Source organism: Crocuta crocuta, unplaced genomic scaffold, assembly GCF_008692635.1.
Source record: "Crocuta crocuta isolate KB4526 unplaced genomic scaffold, BGI_CrCroc_1.0 scaffold15, whole genome shotgun sequence".
Lineage (NCBI taxonomy): Eukaryota > Metazoa > Chordata > Mammalia > Carnivora > Hyaenidae > Crocuta > Crocuta crocuta.
The window spans coordinates 2,434,515-2,452,232 of NW_027530508.1; the positions used below are offsets into that span (position 1 = coordinate 2,434,515).

At 51.8% G+C, this 17,718-nt stretch overlaps 1 protein-coding gene across 1 annotated transcript in view; it reads right to left on the reverse strand.

Annotated features, from left to right (window-relative positions):
- TGM6 (transglutaminase 6) overlaps positions 1–17,356 on the reverse strand; it is a 37,897-nt gene extending 20,541 nt beyond the window's left edge. The window contains exons 1-8 of the mRNA XM_077767051.1: positions 17,328–17,356; positions 15,551–15,632; positions 15,347–15,436; positions 15,140–15,190; positions 13,217–13,295; positions 2,560–2,733; positions 1,561–1,803; positions 681–799 (exon numbers count right to left, since the gene is read on the reverse strand). Of these exons, the coding sequence (XP_077623177.1) occupies positions 681–799; positions 1,561–1,803; positions 2,560–2,733; positions 13,217–13,295; positions 15,140–15,190; positions 15,347–15,436; positions 15,551–15,632; positions 17,328–17,356 (867 nt within the window). The remainder of the gene's footprint in view (positions 1–680; positions 800–1,560; positions 1,804–2,559; positions 2,734–13,216; positions 13,296–15,139; positions 15,191–15,346; positions 15,437–15,550; positions 15,633–17,327) is intronic.
- Between the last annotated feature and the right edge of the window lie 362 nt (positions 17,357–17,718).

The following is a 17,718-nucleotide window of genomic DNA, read 5'->3' on the forward strand; positions in this document are numbered from 1 at the left end:
ACCTGAGATTCAGGGTCCTTAACTGGCCCAGCCAAACTTTTTCCAGGACACCCGAAGCCCAAGCAGACCTAACCTCTAGCAGACCCTCCTCTGCTCCCTGACTCCCACCTGCTATGGGCTTCGCCCCCTACCTGGCCAGGTTGTGCCCAGCATGGGATACCCAGCCCCAGTATCATGAAGTCTCCACCATTCTTGGGGGGAATTTTGGTCACACTTTCCTGACTTCCCTCTGCCCCCATCTCCCCTCCACCATCACACCTTTTATTGTAATTCCTTATCTAGCCAATGGCTCTTGAGTGCCATCCCAGACCACCTAGGACCACCTAGGACCTTGTTAGAAATGAACATTCTCAGATCCCACCCCAGATCTACTCAATCAGCAACTCTGGGGTGGGGCTCAGCCATCTGTGTGTTTTAAAGAGCCCTCCGTGGGATTCTGGTGCACACACAAGACTGAGAATCGCGGATCGAAGCTATTGATTCTTCCACAAAGAATCCGTGCACCGTATCCAAAGCACTTCCCCTTCCCAAGGACTCAGCGCAGGTCTTAGAGCAGCTAATAGTAGGTTAGTGAATGAATGGATTTGCGCTAGGAGTCAGCCTGGCTTGTCCCTGCGGGGAGGGCTGACTTTCTGCACGCCCCAGCCTGCAGCCCCGGTCTGGCCTGTGCTCCTGGAGACCTGCCCGAAGTTCCAGCCCTGGGGTCGGATGTGCTTCTCCACGCCTCGGAAGATAATCCCGCTGTCGTTGAGCACATACTCCTGTCTCTCCTCCTCTGAGTCCAGAAACACGTCGTCCTCTGAAAAGCAGTAGTCAAGCCCAGCATGGGCTGGGGCTCTGGCCTTGCAGGCCTGGGCAAGGGGCTACATCAGGGAGGTGCAGGATGGTGCCGGGAGGCTTGGGACGGGAGAGGGTGAGAGGGGACTTGCGGGCTCCTAGGCTCCCTTCTGGCCAAGCCCCATTCCCCCTGGGGACTCCATTCCCCAGGCAGGAACCCACCCCAATCCAGCTCAAGACTGGAGGACCTTAGGAATCCTGACACCTCTGAGTGACCCTGCTTGATGCTGACAGTGGCTTCACACTTTACAAATATTAATAAGAATACTGAGCCCTGGACTCCTTACGACATGCCTTGTACATGACGAACATCAGGACTACGAGTTCTCACCATAATCCCAGGGGGTAGGCACTGTTAGTACTCCCATATCACGCAGGAGGAAACCAAGACTCGTAGAGGGAAGCAGAGCTAGGGCTAAGCCGAGGCGGCTGATGGCTAAAGCCGGGCTCTTGCCCATTCCTGGCCCCTTCCTCCCACGAGGCCTCACCCTTGTCTACTGGCCCTCGCACACCAGAAACTACTGATTCCTGCTCCTCTACCACAGGCTCCTTTGTAGCACCTGCTACGGGGGTCCTCTGCCCAGTGCTCACCTCTGCCCAAGCTCAGGTTTCTCTAAGCTCTTGGCATCCACCACCTCCCTGTTGCTTAGCCTGTCTTCTAGGCCCCTGCTAAGGGCAGGCCCACCTCTGGGACAGCTTCCGGGAAAGCTTGCCAGTTCCTACCTGGGCACCATGGGTTGAAAAGGAGAACAAAGTCGCCCAGCTTCCGGTCATTTTGTTTTCGGCGAGTGGAGACCCTGGTGCTCATCAGGTAGCGGCCGATGACAGCGTTGGCAGGGCTGGTAATGCCGATGGTCACGGTGTTCTCCGTCTCGGCCTCCTTCACCGCCGTCCAGTTCTTGCCCACTTCTGGCTCTGATATCTGGAACACGGCTTTGGTGTGGCGGTCCTCAGAAGCCTGGGGTCCTGGCGGAGAGGAGAGGGACTCAGGAGATCCGGCTGCCCCTAGGGAACCCAGCTCTAGAGAAGCAGAAAAGCTACAAGCCTGGAATGCCAACCTTCGCTCCCTCAACTGCCGGGACACTGCTGGGGGCCACCTCGGCTCTTCCGAATCCCACCCACCTCCTGGATCTAGGAGAAAGTAATGGAGACCCCTGAAATCAAAGTCCACCCCATTTGTCTAGGAAAGAAAAGCGTGGGCTCCAAAAGTACCTGAAGAGTTTCCATCATCTTCCAGAGCCCTAGATTCCTTGGTATGAAAAGAATCCCAGAGCTGTCCTTTCACGTCCCCCACTGCCGGCTGGCGGTGCCTGCTGGCCATCCCCTGCAAGCTGTCATCAAAAGCCTCTAGGGTTGAGGCACCTGGGTGGCTCAGTCAGTTAAGCGTCGGACTTCGGCTCAGGTCATCATCTCACAGTTCGTGGGTTCGAGTCCCGCGTTGGGCTCGGGCTCTGTGCTGCCAGCTAGCTCAGAGCCTGGAGCCTGCTTCTGATTCTCTGTCTCCCTCTCTCTGACCCTCCCCTGCTCATGCTGCCTCTTTCTCTCTCAGAAGTAAATAAAAACATTAAAAAAAAAAAAGCCTCTAGGGTTTCGGAGCTGAGCCCCGCTGCACGGACATACTTCCCTCAAGTCGGGGCTGATGACCAAAAGGTCTCGGGTCACTGGTGACCAGATAAATCTTTCTGAATGTAGACCAGCGGAGGGCACTGGCCTGACGGTTACCTGTCTCCACTGTGAAGATGATGGTCTCCTGGTCCTCCAGGGGTCTGTTCAGCTCCAGGACCAAGGTGAACGTCTGGCCCCTGCGCACCACCAGCTCAGGGCAGGGGTACTCCTCGGTGTGGTGGCCGACACCATTCTTCAGGCTCTGCCAGTCCACCTTGGTGACTCTGATCCCTGAGCAGGGGGAGGACAGGGAGGCGAGGCCAAGCCCTTGGCATGTTTCTCATCTCCATCCGCCTTGCCCTCCCACCTGCTTCCACCTGCGAGTCATTTGCTCACGCAGCTACTTTTTACCATATGCAGTTCATTCTGGTTATTCTCAGTAGTTACGTTCCTGAAAGTCTCCGCGAACACCGAATTAGCGAATATTGAACCGTTATTCTTATAGCAAATACAGAGTTAGGTTCTTGTTAGCTTCTGTTCACAATTCTTTCATCAGCTGATTGATATGTAACCTTATCTTATGTGTTATTCTGTTTAAAGACACCTTATTTAATATGTTGTTGATTCATTGATGTTGAACTCAGGGACAACAGCCCTAACTCATGCCTGAACGAGGTTCATCTGACACACTTGTTTTCTCAGTAAGGCACATCACAGCCTTCTGGGTTTAGGAACATCAGATAGCACTTCAGCTTGGGGCCCTTTTAAACAGCAAAATCCCCAACAGAGAGGTACAAACATGCAAACAACATGGCATTAAATAGACCTCAAAAGGACACTGTTTACAGTATGAAAGTGGAAACAAGAAGGCCGAGTGCGGACTTTTTCAACCTCATCTGGAAATAAGCATGTTAGGTGACTCTGTTTTTCCCATTCTGCGCCAGACTGCAGACGATCGTGAAAGCACCAAGATTTGGAATTAAAAATACATTTTAGGGACACCTAACTTAACTTCAGTCAGTTAAGCGTCCGACTTCGGCTCAGGTCATGGTCTTATGATTCATGAGTTCAAGCCCTGTGTCGGGCTCTGTGCTGATAGCTCAGAGCTTGGAGTCTGCTTTGAATTCTGTGTCTCCTTCTCTCTCCCTACCCCTCCCCTGCTCACATTCTCTCTCTCTCTCTCTCTCTCTCTCTCAAAAATAAATAAACATTAAAAAATAATAAATTTTAGCGAGGAGGTCAATTTGCAAACATGGATTCTGTGAGTATTGGGACCAGCTGTATATTCTCTGTCCCAGGCTGGTATCTGGCACAGGATTTTTTGGTGAACAAGATAGAAGGGGGCTTGCCCTGGAGAGAGACACAGTGAGGCCATGTAGCCCAGTGGTTAAGAGAATAGCCTCTGGTGTCAGTAGACATGGGTTCAAATCCTGATTTGATTATCTATTGGCTAAACTACCTTTGGCCAACTTGTTGGCTAACCTACCTCTCTGTAGATCTCAGTTTCCCCTTCTGTAGAGTGGTAATAATACTTTGTAGAGTGCTTGTGAGGCTAACCACCTGTCATTTAGAGCCTTTAGACCACGAGACCCCCAATAAAGTTTAGTTATTATATTCCAGACCATCAAGGGTGATACCTCAACAGGTGAATCCATAAAAAACTAGTTATCATTTGGATAGATGCTGTCAAGGAAAAATACATGGAGAAGGGCGCCAAGTTAGGCTTGCTTGAGAAGGTGGCACGGAGGCTGAATGTTGAATTGGATGGAGTGTCTCCAGGAGAGAGGTGGACAGGGTACCAGGTTGAACCCAGCTGTCGTCTCCCTGCATCTCTTCAGGGCTCATTCATCCAGGTGTCCGGCTTTGTTCTGGGCGCTGCAGACTCAACAGTCCATGAAAACAGACACTGGCCCTGTCAACCAGGCAGCTGACAGTCCAGGGGAGGAGGTTGTCATTAAGCAGATAGAGCTCAAACGCTGAAGAGCACGCTTTGAAAGCGTCTTCACAGCACGGCACTGTTTCCCTCCTGAGCAAGTGATCCAAGAAGCCAAGGTGGGAGTTGAAATGCCTTTCATGACCTAACCTCAGAAGTTTCAGGGTTGCCTCCACTGTATGCTCTTAATCAAGGCAGCTACAAAGGTCTGCCCAGGTTCGGGGGAAGGAACACACCTCACCCCTTGATGAAAATGGGTCAATGTCACACGGAGGGAATGTGTTAGATTAGATATATATTGATATGACCATGCCGTGAAGTATGATCGCCCATGGTCAGGAGCCAATGAAGCAGTATCACCAAGGGCTCCCTACCCAAGGGCTCCTGCCATGGGGTTCTTGGCTCTTTTTTATTTGGTTCCCAGCATACAGTTGGTGCCCAGTAATTGGATAGGTTTTATTTAATAAAACCTCCTATGAGCCACACATTTTTCTAAATATTTTATAAATATCATCTGACTTAAGCTTCACAAAGTGCGTCAGGGAATGCTGTTATTACCCTGACTTCCCAGATGAGGAAACTGAGGCTCAGAATCATACAGCCTGTAGGATGTGAAGCTAGGAATCTGGGTCCCATGTCTGGGATTGTGTGGAACCCCTAGGCCCTGCTGCCTTTACCTTAACCCCACAGGAGTCGCAGACCCCACATCCCAGACTAAAGCACATGGCTTTGGAGCATGCTCCTGAGAGCAGTGGCTTATCTAGACCAAGGTCTGGGGAGAGCCGGCCAAAATGTTCAGCTTTTTAAAAGCAGATTGTATTTTTCCAGAGATGGTTGCAATAATATCTTCCATCGCTCATGCTTTTCTGTCATATGATGTTGGTACTGCCCTCATCAGGAAGTAGGATAAGGGCCTGGGCTCCTGGGTGGCTCAGTTGGTTGAGCATTCAACTTGGGCTCAGGTCATGATCTCGTGGTTCGTAGGTTCGAGCCCTGCATCAAGCTCTGTGCTGACAGCTCAGAGCCTGGAGGCTGCTTCAGATTCTGTGTCTCCTTCTCTCTTGCTCATGTGCACACTCACTTATCTCTCTCTCTCCCTCTCTCAAAAATAAACAAACATTTTAAAAAAGAAGTAGGATATATATTCCTTCCCCCTGAATCTGACAGGACTTGGGGCTAAAACAGAGTGACACTTTGTGACTTGCAAAACTAAGCCATAAAAGTCAATATAGCTTCTGCCCGGTTCCCTTGAGTTGCTTGACCTGAGAGCCCAGCTGCCATGCTATTAAGAAGGCCAAATGGCCTGTGGAGAAGCCCATGTGGAGAGGAACCAAGACCCCTGACCTACAGCCCCCTGAGTGTCCAGCTGCCATCCAGCACCAACCCGGCAGCCATGGGACTGAGCCATCTTGAAGGAATCGCCTCTGCTGAGCCCAAGTGAAGCAGAGACAAGCCATTCCAGCTGAGCTCTGCCCAGATTGTGGGTTTGTGGGTAACAGAATGACTGCTGTTGTTTTAAATGTCCAAGTTTTGGGGCTGTTTGTTACACAGCAATAGATAACTGAAACATGCGGGAGGGGGCCCCAGTAATAACTGGGATGGAATTTTCCAGCAAGCCCAGTGGGATCAGGACTCAAAGTTAGATTTTATTTGATTGAAGTAGTACCAGTAAATGTGACCTAGCTTTTATGCACAGGTTTGGGTTGTCAATTCATACCTGCTAAACTTTTTAATGTGCAACTCTGGTGTCTAGATGAATCTTTAGGATCTTCTTCAACAATAACACTCAGCTTCTTCCAATATGCAAATCATAACTTACAGTCTGAGTAAGACTGCCCCCGGTGATGTGAACGCCTCCCTGCCCCCAACTATGACAATAAGAATAGTAAGATGGGGGCACCCGGGTGTCTCAGTTGGTTAAGCATCCAACTCTTGATTTCAGCTCCGGTCACGATCTCATAGTTTGTGAGATTGAGCCCTACCTACATCAGGCTCTGCGCTGACAGTATGGAGCCTGCTTGGGATTGTTTCTCTCTCCCTCTCTCTCTGTCCCTACTCCACTCACATGCTCTCTCTCTCTCTCTCCAAATAAATAAACATTAAAAAGAATAATAAGATGAATAGCTAACATATATCTATTTAATACTCACCAAAGCTAGACATTATCCTCTGTGATTTACATTTATAAATTCATTTAATCCTGACAACAATCTTGAAGTAAATGCTATTATTACCCTCATTTTACAGATGAGAAAACTGAGGCACAGAGAGGTAAAGTAGCTTTACAAATGTCACACAGCTAGTATTGGTGATGCCTGGATTCTGTGCTATCCTGCCTCTCTGACGATCAAGGGCTGAGACCAGGAATTGTCAGATCTTGAGTAGTTGGGGTGTGGAATGGAGAAAACACAGGATTTGGGGCCAGACAGACCTGGACCCTGACCCCGGTTGTGCTGTCTCTTGTGTGCCCTTGGACAAGTCATCTCACCTTTCTGAGTCTCAGTGTCCTGATCTAAAAACTGGAGGTACTGATGGCACCTACCCCACGGGATTCTTGGGAGGAAGGCAAAAAGACTGCTCCCATGTGACATCCAGTGGTGTGGCATTTTGCATATAGCAGGCACTCAGTGAGTGTCATTTCCTTTCATCTTTCTGGAGAAGATGGGGCCTATGCTCTGATACCATAGCCTTCTGTCCCTTTTCCTGCTTGCCCTCTGTCTCCTCGTGGGGGCAAGTCCAAGTCCAAGTGCAGTCTGGGAGCCCTGAGGAAGGCCCTGTAAATAATTCTTCCTATCCTTCCCCATAATTGGAATGGACCTGGGCCCAGAATTACTCTTGACCAGCCTCTAACGATGATGGATCAGCGATAGTTAGTTGTTAACAGTGCATTTGTAGCTGCTCTATCCCTGGCTTCCGTGACTCCTTGGGGTGCTTCTCCTCCCCCAAGGAAGAGCCTCAACTCCTCAGCCTGGTTCTTGAGGCCCCCCCACTGGGAGGCTAGCCCCACTTTCCAATCTGTCATCCCCCATTTTCCCTCTCATTTTCTTGGAGTGACTTAGACCTGGGCAGCATCCTCAGCCTGCCATTTGTTCACTGTGTGTCCTTCAGTATGACTTAACCTCTCTCATCTATAAAATGGGTATAATAATAGCTTTCTCCCAGCTCTAATAATGACATTGAATAAGATGATGTACGGAAAGTGCTTAGCACCTATTAGGTGCTCACTAAATGCCCAATTTATTCCTTCTCTAGTTGCATGATGTGATAGTTAATTTATCATGTTCCACCACTTGGCTGGGCCGTAGTGCTCAAATATTTGGTCAAACATGGTTCTGGATGTTTATGTGGAGTTGTTTTTTTGAATGAGATTATATTAAACTGGTAGACTTTCAATAAAGCAGATTGCCCTCTGTAATGTGGGTGGGCCTCACCCGATCAGGTAAGATCTTAGCAGAACACCGACTTCCCCTGAGCAAGAAGCAATTCCACCAGTGATTGCCTTCGGACTCTAACCGCAACTCTTCCTTGAGTCTCTAGCCGGCCACCCTCCCCTGAAGACTTTGGACTTGGCACCCTCCATAATCATGGAAGCCAATTCCTTAAAATAAATCTCTCTCTCGTTTTCTCTATCATCTCTCTCTCTCTCTTTTAATGTTTATTCATTTATTTTTGAGAGACAGGGAGAGCACAAGTAGGGGAGGGGCAGAGAGAGAGACACAGAAAGTGAAGTGGCCTCCAGGCTCTGAGCTGTCAGCGTGGAGCCTGGCGTGGGGCTCGAACTCATAAACCGTGAGATCATGACCTGAGCCAAAATCAGATATTTAACCGGCCAAGCCACCCAGGCACCCCTCCCCCCTCTCATCTATCTAGGAGAGTGTGGAACATGGTATTTTTCAAAGGTGGCTTCACTAATTTACGTAGACGACAGCTGGATGGATTCCATTCTACACATTTTTCTTGTAATGTGATTGAAATCCTTCCCACTGTGGGGTGGGGTTTATGTGATCTCTCCTTAATTCTGGTCAGGAACTTGGGACTGTTCTGATCAATATATACGGTGGAATGTGAATGCCACAGGCCTTCTGGTGTTGAGATATAAACAGGATGCAGCTTCTGCCTGCCTACTCCTTTCTCAGGATAAGCACCTTTGGAGCCCTGAGCACATGCACTTTCTTTCCCTCTGTGTCTCTCTCTCTCATATCATCTATCTATCTACCAATCACCTATCTATCTGACAAAGTGCAGCAACATGGAGACCACCATGCTGGAGAGAGGCCTTGAGGAAAGACCAAGATAAAGGTGTCAGAGAAGCCCGACACCCGAGTGGGTGGGAAGAAGCCTTTACGATGACTGGGTGCCAGCCACAGTCAAACTGCAGTGATGGGGAGACCTGGGCAGCAGCCGCGTGGCTGAGCCAAGTGCCACATCAGAATGGGGAGTGACAATAATAATAAATGACTGTTACTGCCTGAAGCCAGTGTCTTGGGGTGATTTTTTTTATGTAGGTACAGTGAGGAAGGATTTCAGAAATTACATCTCTATATGAAGAGGTGGAAGGAGAAAGTCAGCTGAGAAAAGATTTTATTTGGAGAAAAAAAAATCCTTTGTGTGGTCTCCTTTCCTCACATAGAATATGGGTACCAGGTGGCCCTCTCTGGGTCAAGGAACGACTGGGCCCTCTGTGGCCTGGAAAAGGCAGCTCCTCTGAATTCTGCTTGATATAGCAAATTGGAGAAGAGGTGGGTACATTTATATAAGGAGGAGCTCAGGAAGAAAAGAGTGGGGTCCCTAAACTTTTGCTTTTGAGGTTCAATATTACTGGAGGTGTTTTTTAAAAATAATGTCTACTTATTTATTTTGAGAGAGAGAGTAAGCAGAGGAGGGGCAGAGAGAAAGAGAGAGAGAGAGAAAGAGAGAGAGGCCCAAGCAGGCTCTACACTGTCAAATGTGGAGTCTGACATGGGGCTTGAACTCATGAACCATGAGATCATGACCTGAACCGAAATCACGAGCTGGATGCTTCACCTACTGAGCCACCCAGGTGCCCCTGGAGGGTGCTTTGATATATTTACATGGTCTTGATTGGAGGTATCCTGCTGATACCACCAAGTTTACATCTCCACTCTGATTTCTCCTTTGAAACCCAAACAATATATTCAGCCATCTACTTGAAATCTCCATTGGGTGGTCTTCTGGGAAAATCCACCCTAACACACACAAAGCAGACCTCTCCATTTCCTCCCTACCCCATCCCCAAATCCCTGCTCCCTGTGTCTTGGAAGATGATGTCCCACCTGCCCTGGCCCTCACAACCAAAGCAGGGAATCTCTGATTTCTCCTTTCCTCTCACATCTCTTATCTGATCCATGATCAAGTCCAGATGGGACCACTTCCAAAATCTGAGTCAAGCCCATCACACACCTCCGTCTCCACCACTACCCTAGGCCAAGAGATGGACATTTTCTTGTCTAGACTCCAACAGCCTTCCAACTGTTATCCACTTATGAGTTGTTGGGCTGATACTAGAGTCTCAATCCTCAGGCCTGAGATTCATGGAGAAGGCTAGTTCTAACTAGCCCTAACGAGGCTGGAAGCCCCAGCCTGGCATCATGACTGGGGGATAATGACCAAACACGCGAATGGGAACCTACATGGTTGACACGTGATTCCCAAACTTGGAAGCCACCTGTGCGCTGGGTGAGCAAGAACTGGTTACAACAGCGACCCCTGTACGGCAGTGGCCGGAACAGCAGGGCTAGGGGACTTGCCCACTGGAGAGCTAACTCTCCCATCTGAGAGTAGAGTGGAAGCCTCCCACTGATTTAGCCATTGTGGTTCTTGGTCAGGACCTTTCCTCTCAAGTCCCAGAAGTCTGTGCTCAGGTGGCCTATATTTCATCTGCACACACAGACCAGAACCCCAATTGCCTTGCACATAGGATTGTCCAATAGCAGCAGGGATGGGAGGGCCATTAGATGCCCAGGTCTTTGTTTCATTGACAGAAGATGAGACCCAGAGATGGGAAGGACAGGCCAACACAGGATGCAATTGTTTTTGTGTGTGTGTGTTTTTTTAAGGGATGAGTGAGGAGCGGGGCATGAGGTTATTGGGTGGTAATTATCTCAGTGCTGGCCTGCCCCAGGGATTCTTACAAGGGGGGTGGTTAGGAGGTAAAAAGAGTCCCTGGGCTCCAGGTCATGGGTTCAAGTCCCGGGAATCCCACCTTGGCTTCACTTTTCCCTGCTGTAGCCCAAACCATCTCCCACCACCCTCTGGGAAAGAGCCTCATCACGGGAGGAGGGGGGAGGGGCAGGGTGAGGGGAGAAGAGGGTGGAATGAGCCAGAACTACCATTATGACCATTACCCCCACGGAAACAGCCATTCCTTTTGCCCTTTGCTGGTCTTGCAGAGCCGTTACTGAGAAATCCTGACCTGCTACCCGTCACCCCCCACCCCCACACTAGACCTGCCCTGCGCCAGGAGGTCACTGCTCTGGTCCTTGTGTTGTCTGTCCCTGGAGCTGCATCTCCGGTGATCTAAGCCATCTGTACTCCTGAGCATCACGCCCTCGTGACCCGGCATTGGCGGGCTGATTGTCTGGGCTGGGCAGCCAGGATCCCGCTGGGAGAAAGCGACTATTCTGGTGGTTACAGCCCAGTTCTGCCCTAACTGGTGTCCTCCTCAGCCCTTCTGGGGACAAATGGGCACAGAAGAGGGCAGCCCAAGAGACACAAGAGACACAAGAGATATGGGATGGGTTCCAGACCCCCTATTAAAACAAACCCAGTGTCACCCCCTCCACGTGCTCGGTGTGAATTCTGCCAAGACTAACGCTGTGTCTCTCATCAGTCACCAAGGAAGCCTGGTCACAGCTGTTTGGTTACAGGTCTTTCTCCTCCACTGGACTGTGAGCTCCGAGAAGGCGAGACCTGGGTCTCATTCTCTCTGGGTTGTTAGAGTCCCGCTCAGCCTAGGGCGTAGCAGAGGCTCAGCAAATGTTGGTTGAATGAATGAATGTCCCTCCCTGTCCCTTGGCTGGGACAAGGGTGTGAAAAGGAGAGCTCCGCGGCTTCCTGGCACACCCTTGGGGATCAACACCTGTGCCCCATCAGCTGCCCACACCCCGTCCTCTCCACCCACCTGTAATCACCTCTCTCAAGCTGCCACATTCCCAAACCTGCCCTTCCTTCCTGTCCTCCTCTCTTCTGCAATCCCGGGACCAGGACGCGGGTAGAGTACCTGTGGGATGTGGGCTAAGTCGCTTCCTCTCTCTCGGCCTCAGTTTCCTTCTCTGGGAAGTGAGTCCAGAAGAGTGCTTAGGGACTGGGTTGTGAGTGGTTTGCTCAATCAGGTGCCTCGGACACCCCCAGGACTGCTCTCAGCCCCTCCCCACAACACCCCCCCGCCACCCCCAAGCACATGCTGATGTAGGCTTGTCACACAGCCCCTTGGTGGGCACCAGGGAAAGGATGGGGGAGGCGATGTCCCACCGAAGACTTCTCTGGTCCACACCCCAGGCCCTGAGGACAGAATGGATGACGTGTTGTCAGCCCTGGGTCCCCACCCTGGGGACATGCAGGGTGAGCTCTGGCCCCAAGCTCAAGGCCCATGACTGCCAAACCTGAGGCTGGGCCCACCAGACATACGGAACGAGGGATGCCGTAAGAGCATTCTCTCCGCCTACCCTCTCACCCCAAAGCCTGTGGCCTCACCGTCTGCCCTCTTTCCTTTCTTCCCACCTTCCTCTCTTGGCCTTCCTTCCCACAGCAATTAGGTGCCCAATTTCAGAGGCACACACTTCAGTTCAAATGCAGGCTTCGTGGATCACTGGCTGTGTGACCTGAGGCGAGTGACTGAACCTCTCTGAATCCTGGGACTTGTGATAAAAGCCGCCTCCTCAGGTTGTAACGATTAAGCAAAACACTTTCCATAGAGGACTTAGAGCAGTACCTGGCACGAATCAGATGCTCAGTAGGCATGCACGTTATTAACCATATGATCGTCCATATTTGCACAAGAACAGTGGGCTGCCTGTCTAATGTTCTGCCAGTTAGTGCTATCCTGAACCTTCTGCTTATTGGCTGTGTGGCCCTGGATAAGTTAATGGGCCTCTCTGAGGTTCAGTCTGCCTTTCCTGGAAAGTGGCAATAATAATACTTTCCTCATAGACTTTTCGGGAAGGTGAGTTGATGACCGTAAGTAGGGTAAGGAGAAAATACATCTCCTAGCCCTGGAAATCCAGAGAGTGAGAGGAGCTATTAATAAACATTTTTGGGCTGCAAGCATCAGCCAGGGTGAGCCGTCTCCCTCTGTATGTGGTACTTAGCCCAGCGCTGGGTCCACACTTAGCTGGGTCAGCAGATGGGGGTCCTCCTCCTCTCCCCAGATCCCTCCCCCCACTTTGGTCCACCCCTCCCTTTTCCTACCCCATTGTTTTTCTTTGTACTCTCCCCTCTTCACCTCTTGCTTAAATTACTGCATGGCTCCGACAGCCTCCTGGCATTTTCCAGCTCATCTCACTCAGTGCACCCGGTTACTATGGAGAACTTGAGCTTCAGCAAGGAGAAGGGACTCTCCTGACCACGCGAGGGTCAATATGTCATTGCCCCTGCTCTAGAGCCATCAGATCCCCGCCATTATGCTGGCATGTGAGGTCCCTCACGATCTGCCCCTGCTTACCACTCCCCTCCTGGCCAATCTCGTCTTCTCTCCAGCTTGCTTGCTCACCAGCTGGCTGGAGAACAAGTTTTACTTGGTGGGAAGGTTGCCTCCCACCCACCCAGCTCTTTACCGCCAACCCATCCTCAGCCCTAGCTCACCCCACCTGTTTCCCCTCTCACCCTTGGGTGACTCCAGACAGCTGGTGATGCTCTCCTCCCCAGATCTCTGTCCCAGCCCCAAGGATGGCACCCAGTGGGGCTGAGCCCAAGAGGTTCTCTACTGATGCCAGGTTCTCCCCCAGACACTGGACTCAGCGTAATTGGTTTGTAATGGGCCCCATTATGACTCTACCCATAGTGTGTGTCATGAGCACCTGACCTCCACGGCTAAATGATTAACTGGGGAGTTGCCTGGGGCCACTGTCCCTTTCCTTTCTGGTCCTCTTGGAAGCTGCTGGCCTCTCTCACCAGTAGGCAATGGTGAGAACATCCCACCATGCACAGAGTATTCCCCTTGATTCTTACAATTCCTGAGCCGAAGGCGTACTATAATCCAACAATGGCAAAAGGGTCTCATTTTGTTTGCTAGCACCGATCGATTGGGAGGACTGTTTGAAGAACGATGTTGAGGAGGACTCTGGGGCCCTCTAGGGAGGAGTTCAGGGGTCAGCTAGTGAAGTCTGCCATGGACAGCGAGGAGAGGACGAACAGCACACAGCTCACACACTTTGCTTCCCGAACCGGATATTTCTGTCATTCACGTACACATTGCATGGTGGGCAGGTGCCTCCTGCTCTGAGGGGGGAGGTCCCCAAGAAGCCAGAAAGACTCAGAAGACAGGGGGATTGACTTCAACCTAACTATCTATCACTGCTAATTGCTAGGCGTGCTGGATCTCACGTTGTTATGTTACAGGTGGAAAAACAGCTTCAGAGAGAGGAATGGCCGCCCAGCAAGTTAGTAACAGACCTGACATTGGAACTCCCTGTCACTGACTTTGCTTCCAGAAGGGTCCTTTCTCAGCAGTGAAACTCTGTGAAGCTTAAGGCCGATAGTAGATCAGAGCATCGGGGTAGAGGGACCCCTAGGTGTGCCCTAAAAGTAGATCCTCAAGGAAGCAGAGCCAGTCCCCTGTAGCCTAGGGCTGACAAGGAAGACGAACCGCAGGTCCCAAAGCAGCAGTCTAAGGTGCGAGCCGGGGTGGGGTGCTCCTCAGGGAGCAGACCCATCCGAAGAGCCAGAAAGGCCCCAGCTGCCTGTAAGTGTTAGCATCCGGCAGGGTGGAGTGAGAAGAAGAAGTTCAAATACGACAAGGAAATTAAATCACCTGCCTTTGAAAGTCAAAAAATAAACAAGAGTTGACTCGTGTAATTGACACATGATCCTGGACAATAGGAAACAGGAAGCATAAAATTAGGAACATCTTTAAAGAGCTCTGAGAGTTGGACCCCTGTGTGTGGCTCACCGCCGGGCCCCGGCACCCGGCCAGAGGAGGTGGAAAACACGTAATGGTTAGTGACTGGACAAGCTTCTGGAGTCAAAGGGAGCTTGCCCCTCACCCGTACTGGCACATTTTCTGAGTCTGCTGCCTCTGAGCCCCCACATGAGAAAACTGGGAGAGTTCACATGTGTTCCCACCAGTTCCTCGCAGCAGACCTGTGAAGTGCGCCCGAATTCCCATTTTACAGATGGGAAAATGGAGGCACCAAGGGCAAATTCCCTTGCTCAAGGTCACATAGCTCTTTGCACATCAGACAGAGCTGCTCTTGCCCTTGAATCTTTGGGGTGGGCGTGTGAAGAGGAGGCAGCCCATGCGGCCTGTCTCTGCCCCTTCTCTGCCTTCCCGTTTGTCCTCTGTTTCAGCAAGGCATATAGGGAAGGCCTGGCCCCAGCCCAGGAAGGGCTCTGCTGGGCAGTCTGGGGCCGGCTCTTTCCATCTCTGGGCCTCCATGTTCTCAGGAACAGGGGGGGAGCAACGCACGGACCATGCAACAATTCAGCACCAAGGATCAGTGATCCAAGTTTCACCGCGCAGACACCCTATTTCCTGAAGCTGCTCTCAGGGGCCCGGGACCCCGGGGCCCCCAGGCCCTGCCCACTCACCTGCCATGCCAGGCCGGCCTGCTCTCGCTTCCTCGGCGGGTGGTGTGTGCACTGTCAGGACGGCGTGTTGGAACAGCCAGCCGGACCCACGTTAACAAGGCAGGTCCGGGGCCCTCCTGGGCAGGACAGTCAGAGTGCAGGAGGAGGCGTGGCCCTTCTCGCCCTAGCAGCGGCACCTAATCGCCCAGTAATTGCCCTGCTTTGCACCTCGAGGGTGTCCAGCGTGGGAGTGGCTTTCCTAACACAGAGTTGAGAGCTGGGCTGCGGGAGAAACTGAGGCCCAGAGAGGTCACAGGCCTGGCGAGAACAGAGGAGGGGGGAGAAGAAAGCAGGGGGGATCTGGGTTTGTGATCTCGCATCCTCGCTTCCCAGGGCGGAAATGGAGGCTCAGAGAGGGTGCCCTGAAGGTACATGGTAGTAAGCTGCAGCGCAGGGGACCGTGGCATCTGGGGTCGGGCCGTCTTTTCCCATCCTGGGTGGGCCGAGAAGGCTCCTGGGCCACAGAGACATGTAAGGGTGGGAGGAAGGCCCACGGTCCTCCCTGGGCCATGCCCCCACCACGCCACACCCTCCGCCTCCTGCAGGGCCCACCGACGGGCTGGGCCTCGAGGGAGAAGTCCTGAATTTCCGACGGAGAAACTTGAGACCCACACAGGCCTGGGTTTGAAGGCCAGCTCATCTCCCAGTCACAGCAGCAGGAAAACGAAGACGGTGGCCTCTCCTCCCAGGGCAACTGTGGGGGTGACTGGGCGCCCAGGTACGCAGGGACCCTGACTCACCTGCCCCTCCCCTCGCAGTCACTCGGACTGTGGGAATTGGCCCATCCCTGAGCTTGCCCACCTCCTCAGAGTCTACACACTTTCCCCAAGGGGTCAGGACTTCTTAGCTTTGGGGTGGGGCACGCTGTCTTGCCTCGGGCTGTGTGACCTCGACCCTGCAAATTGGAGGGAGACCGCCTGATTCCTTGAGAGGGTCTCTGTCCTTTGGAACGCTTGGGGGCTTCCCCACGTCAATGCCACTGTCAGGAGTGATGTCAACCTAAGCTCTTGGGAGGAGGTAAATAAGAGAGCTGGGAGCGGCTCTCTGGCTCAAAGGCAGGGCTCGTTCACCCGGCTTTGTGAGCTGGCTCCATCCTGGAGCTTAGAGACCTGGCAGCCACCCGTGGCCTTGACCTGGAGCAAGACCTCTCCATCTCAGAATCCCCGGCTTCTCACCTGTGACCTAAAAGGACTGGCCTAAAGTATTCTTTTTTTGTTTTTAAAGGTTTTATTTATTTCTAGGAGAGAGAGAGACAGCGTGAGCAGGGGAAGGTCAGAGAGAGAGGGAGTGACAGACTGAAACAGGCTCCAGGCTCTGAGCTGGCAGTCAGCACAGAGCCCGACGCGGGGCTCAAACCCACGAACTGCGAGATCATGACCTGAGTGAAAGTCAGACGCTTAACCGACTAAGCCACCCGGGCGCCCCTGGCCTAAAGTATTCTTAAGTGTCATCCTAGTTCATAGGCTAAGAGCCCAGGGCTTCAAGACGCTAGGCAGCAAAGCGTCTGAAGTCTTACGGCGTCGTTGTTGAATGAAACAGAGAGGATTTTATTTTTTTGGAAGCTGGGAGGGAAGTTTCTCTCTGTTGGTAAGCTCCTGGAGGGGGTGACATGGNGAGGTCGGAGAGTGCGGTCTGCCTTTGCTCCCTGCGAGCACCTGAGCATTCAGGAAAGTGTATAAAAACCCCAAGTGTTTGATGTGGTTGAATTTCTTATAGAAAGTGGCAAAGGGGTTGAGCTCTGCTTGCCAGTTTGATGCAGGGCAAACATGTTTAATGGGCTGTTTGGAGGCCCACACTGCCTTTAATTACTGTCTTCTGGCCCCTGCGCAGGCTTCTCCTTCCCTCTTGCCCTGCAGCCAGCAGACCCGGGCCCTTCGGCCCTTCGGAAGCTGCTTTTCTGCCTGTGCCGGTCAGGCTCCTCCCCACTAATCACTGTCTCATCCAGGGCCCTTTATCTTTCATCTTGGGTTTGCCTTGACTGGGGCTCCCCGAATATGGGGCATTTAACCGTCCCCCCCCACCCAACAACCCCAAATAACAATTCATACTTAGGTTTAGAGGAGGGCAAGGTACTGGGATAAAAGGCAGAAGCCTGGGCTCTGTTATTTCCAGGCCAAACTGGCTGTGTGACCCTCGGCCAGTCACTTACCTTCTCTGGGCCTTGGTGCCTGATAACATTGTAGACTAGGTCTCACTGGCTCCGACCTTCTCTGTTTTTTTTTTAATGTTTATTTATTTTTTGAGACAGGGAGAGAGAGAGAGACAGAGTGTGAAGGGGGGAGGGGCAGAGAGAGAGGGAGACAGAATCTGAAGCAGGCTCCGGGCTCTGAGCTGTCAGCACAGAGCCCAAAGCGGGGCTCCAACTCACGACCTGTGAGATCATGGCCTGAGCCGAAGTCGGATGCCCAACCGACTGAGCCACCCAGGCACCTCCGACCTTCCCTGATTCTAAATGATCAGGCAGGAGCCAAAGACTGGGACAACTCAGGCTTCACAAGTTAAAATCCGTGACTGTGGAATAAACACATGCTTTAAAAATA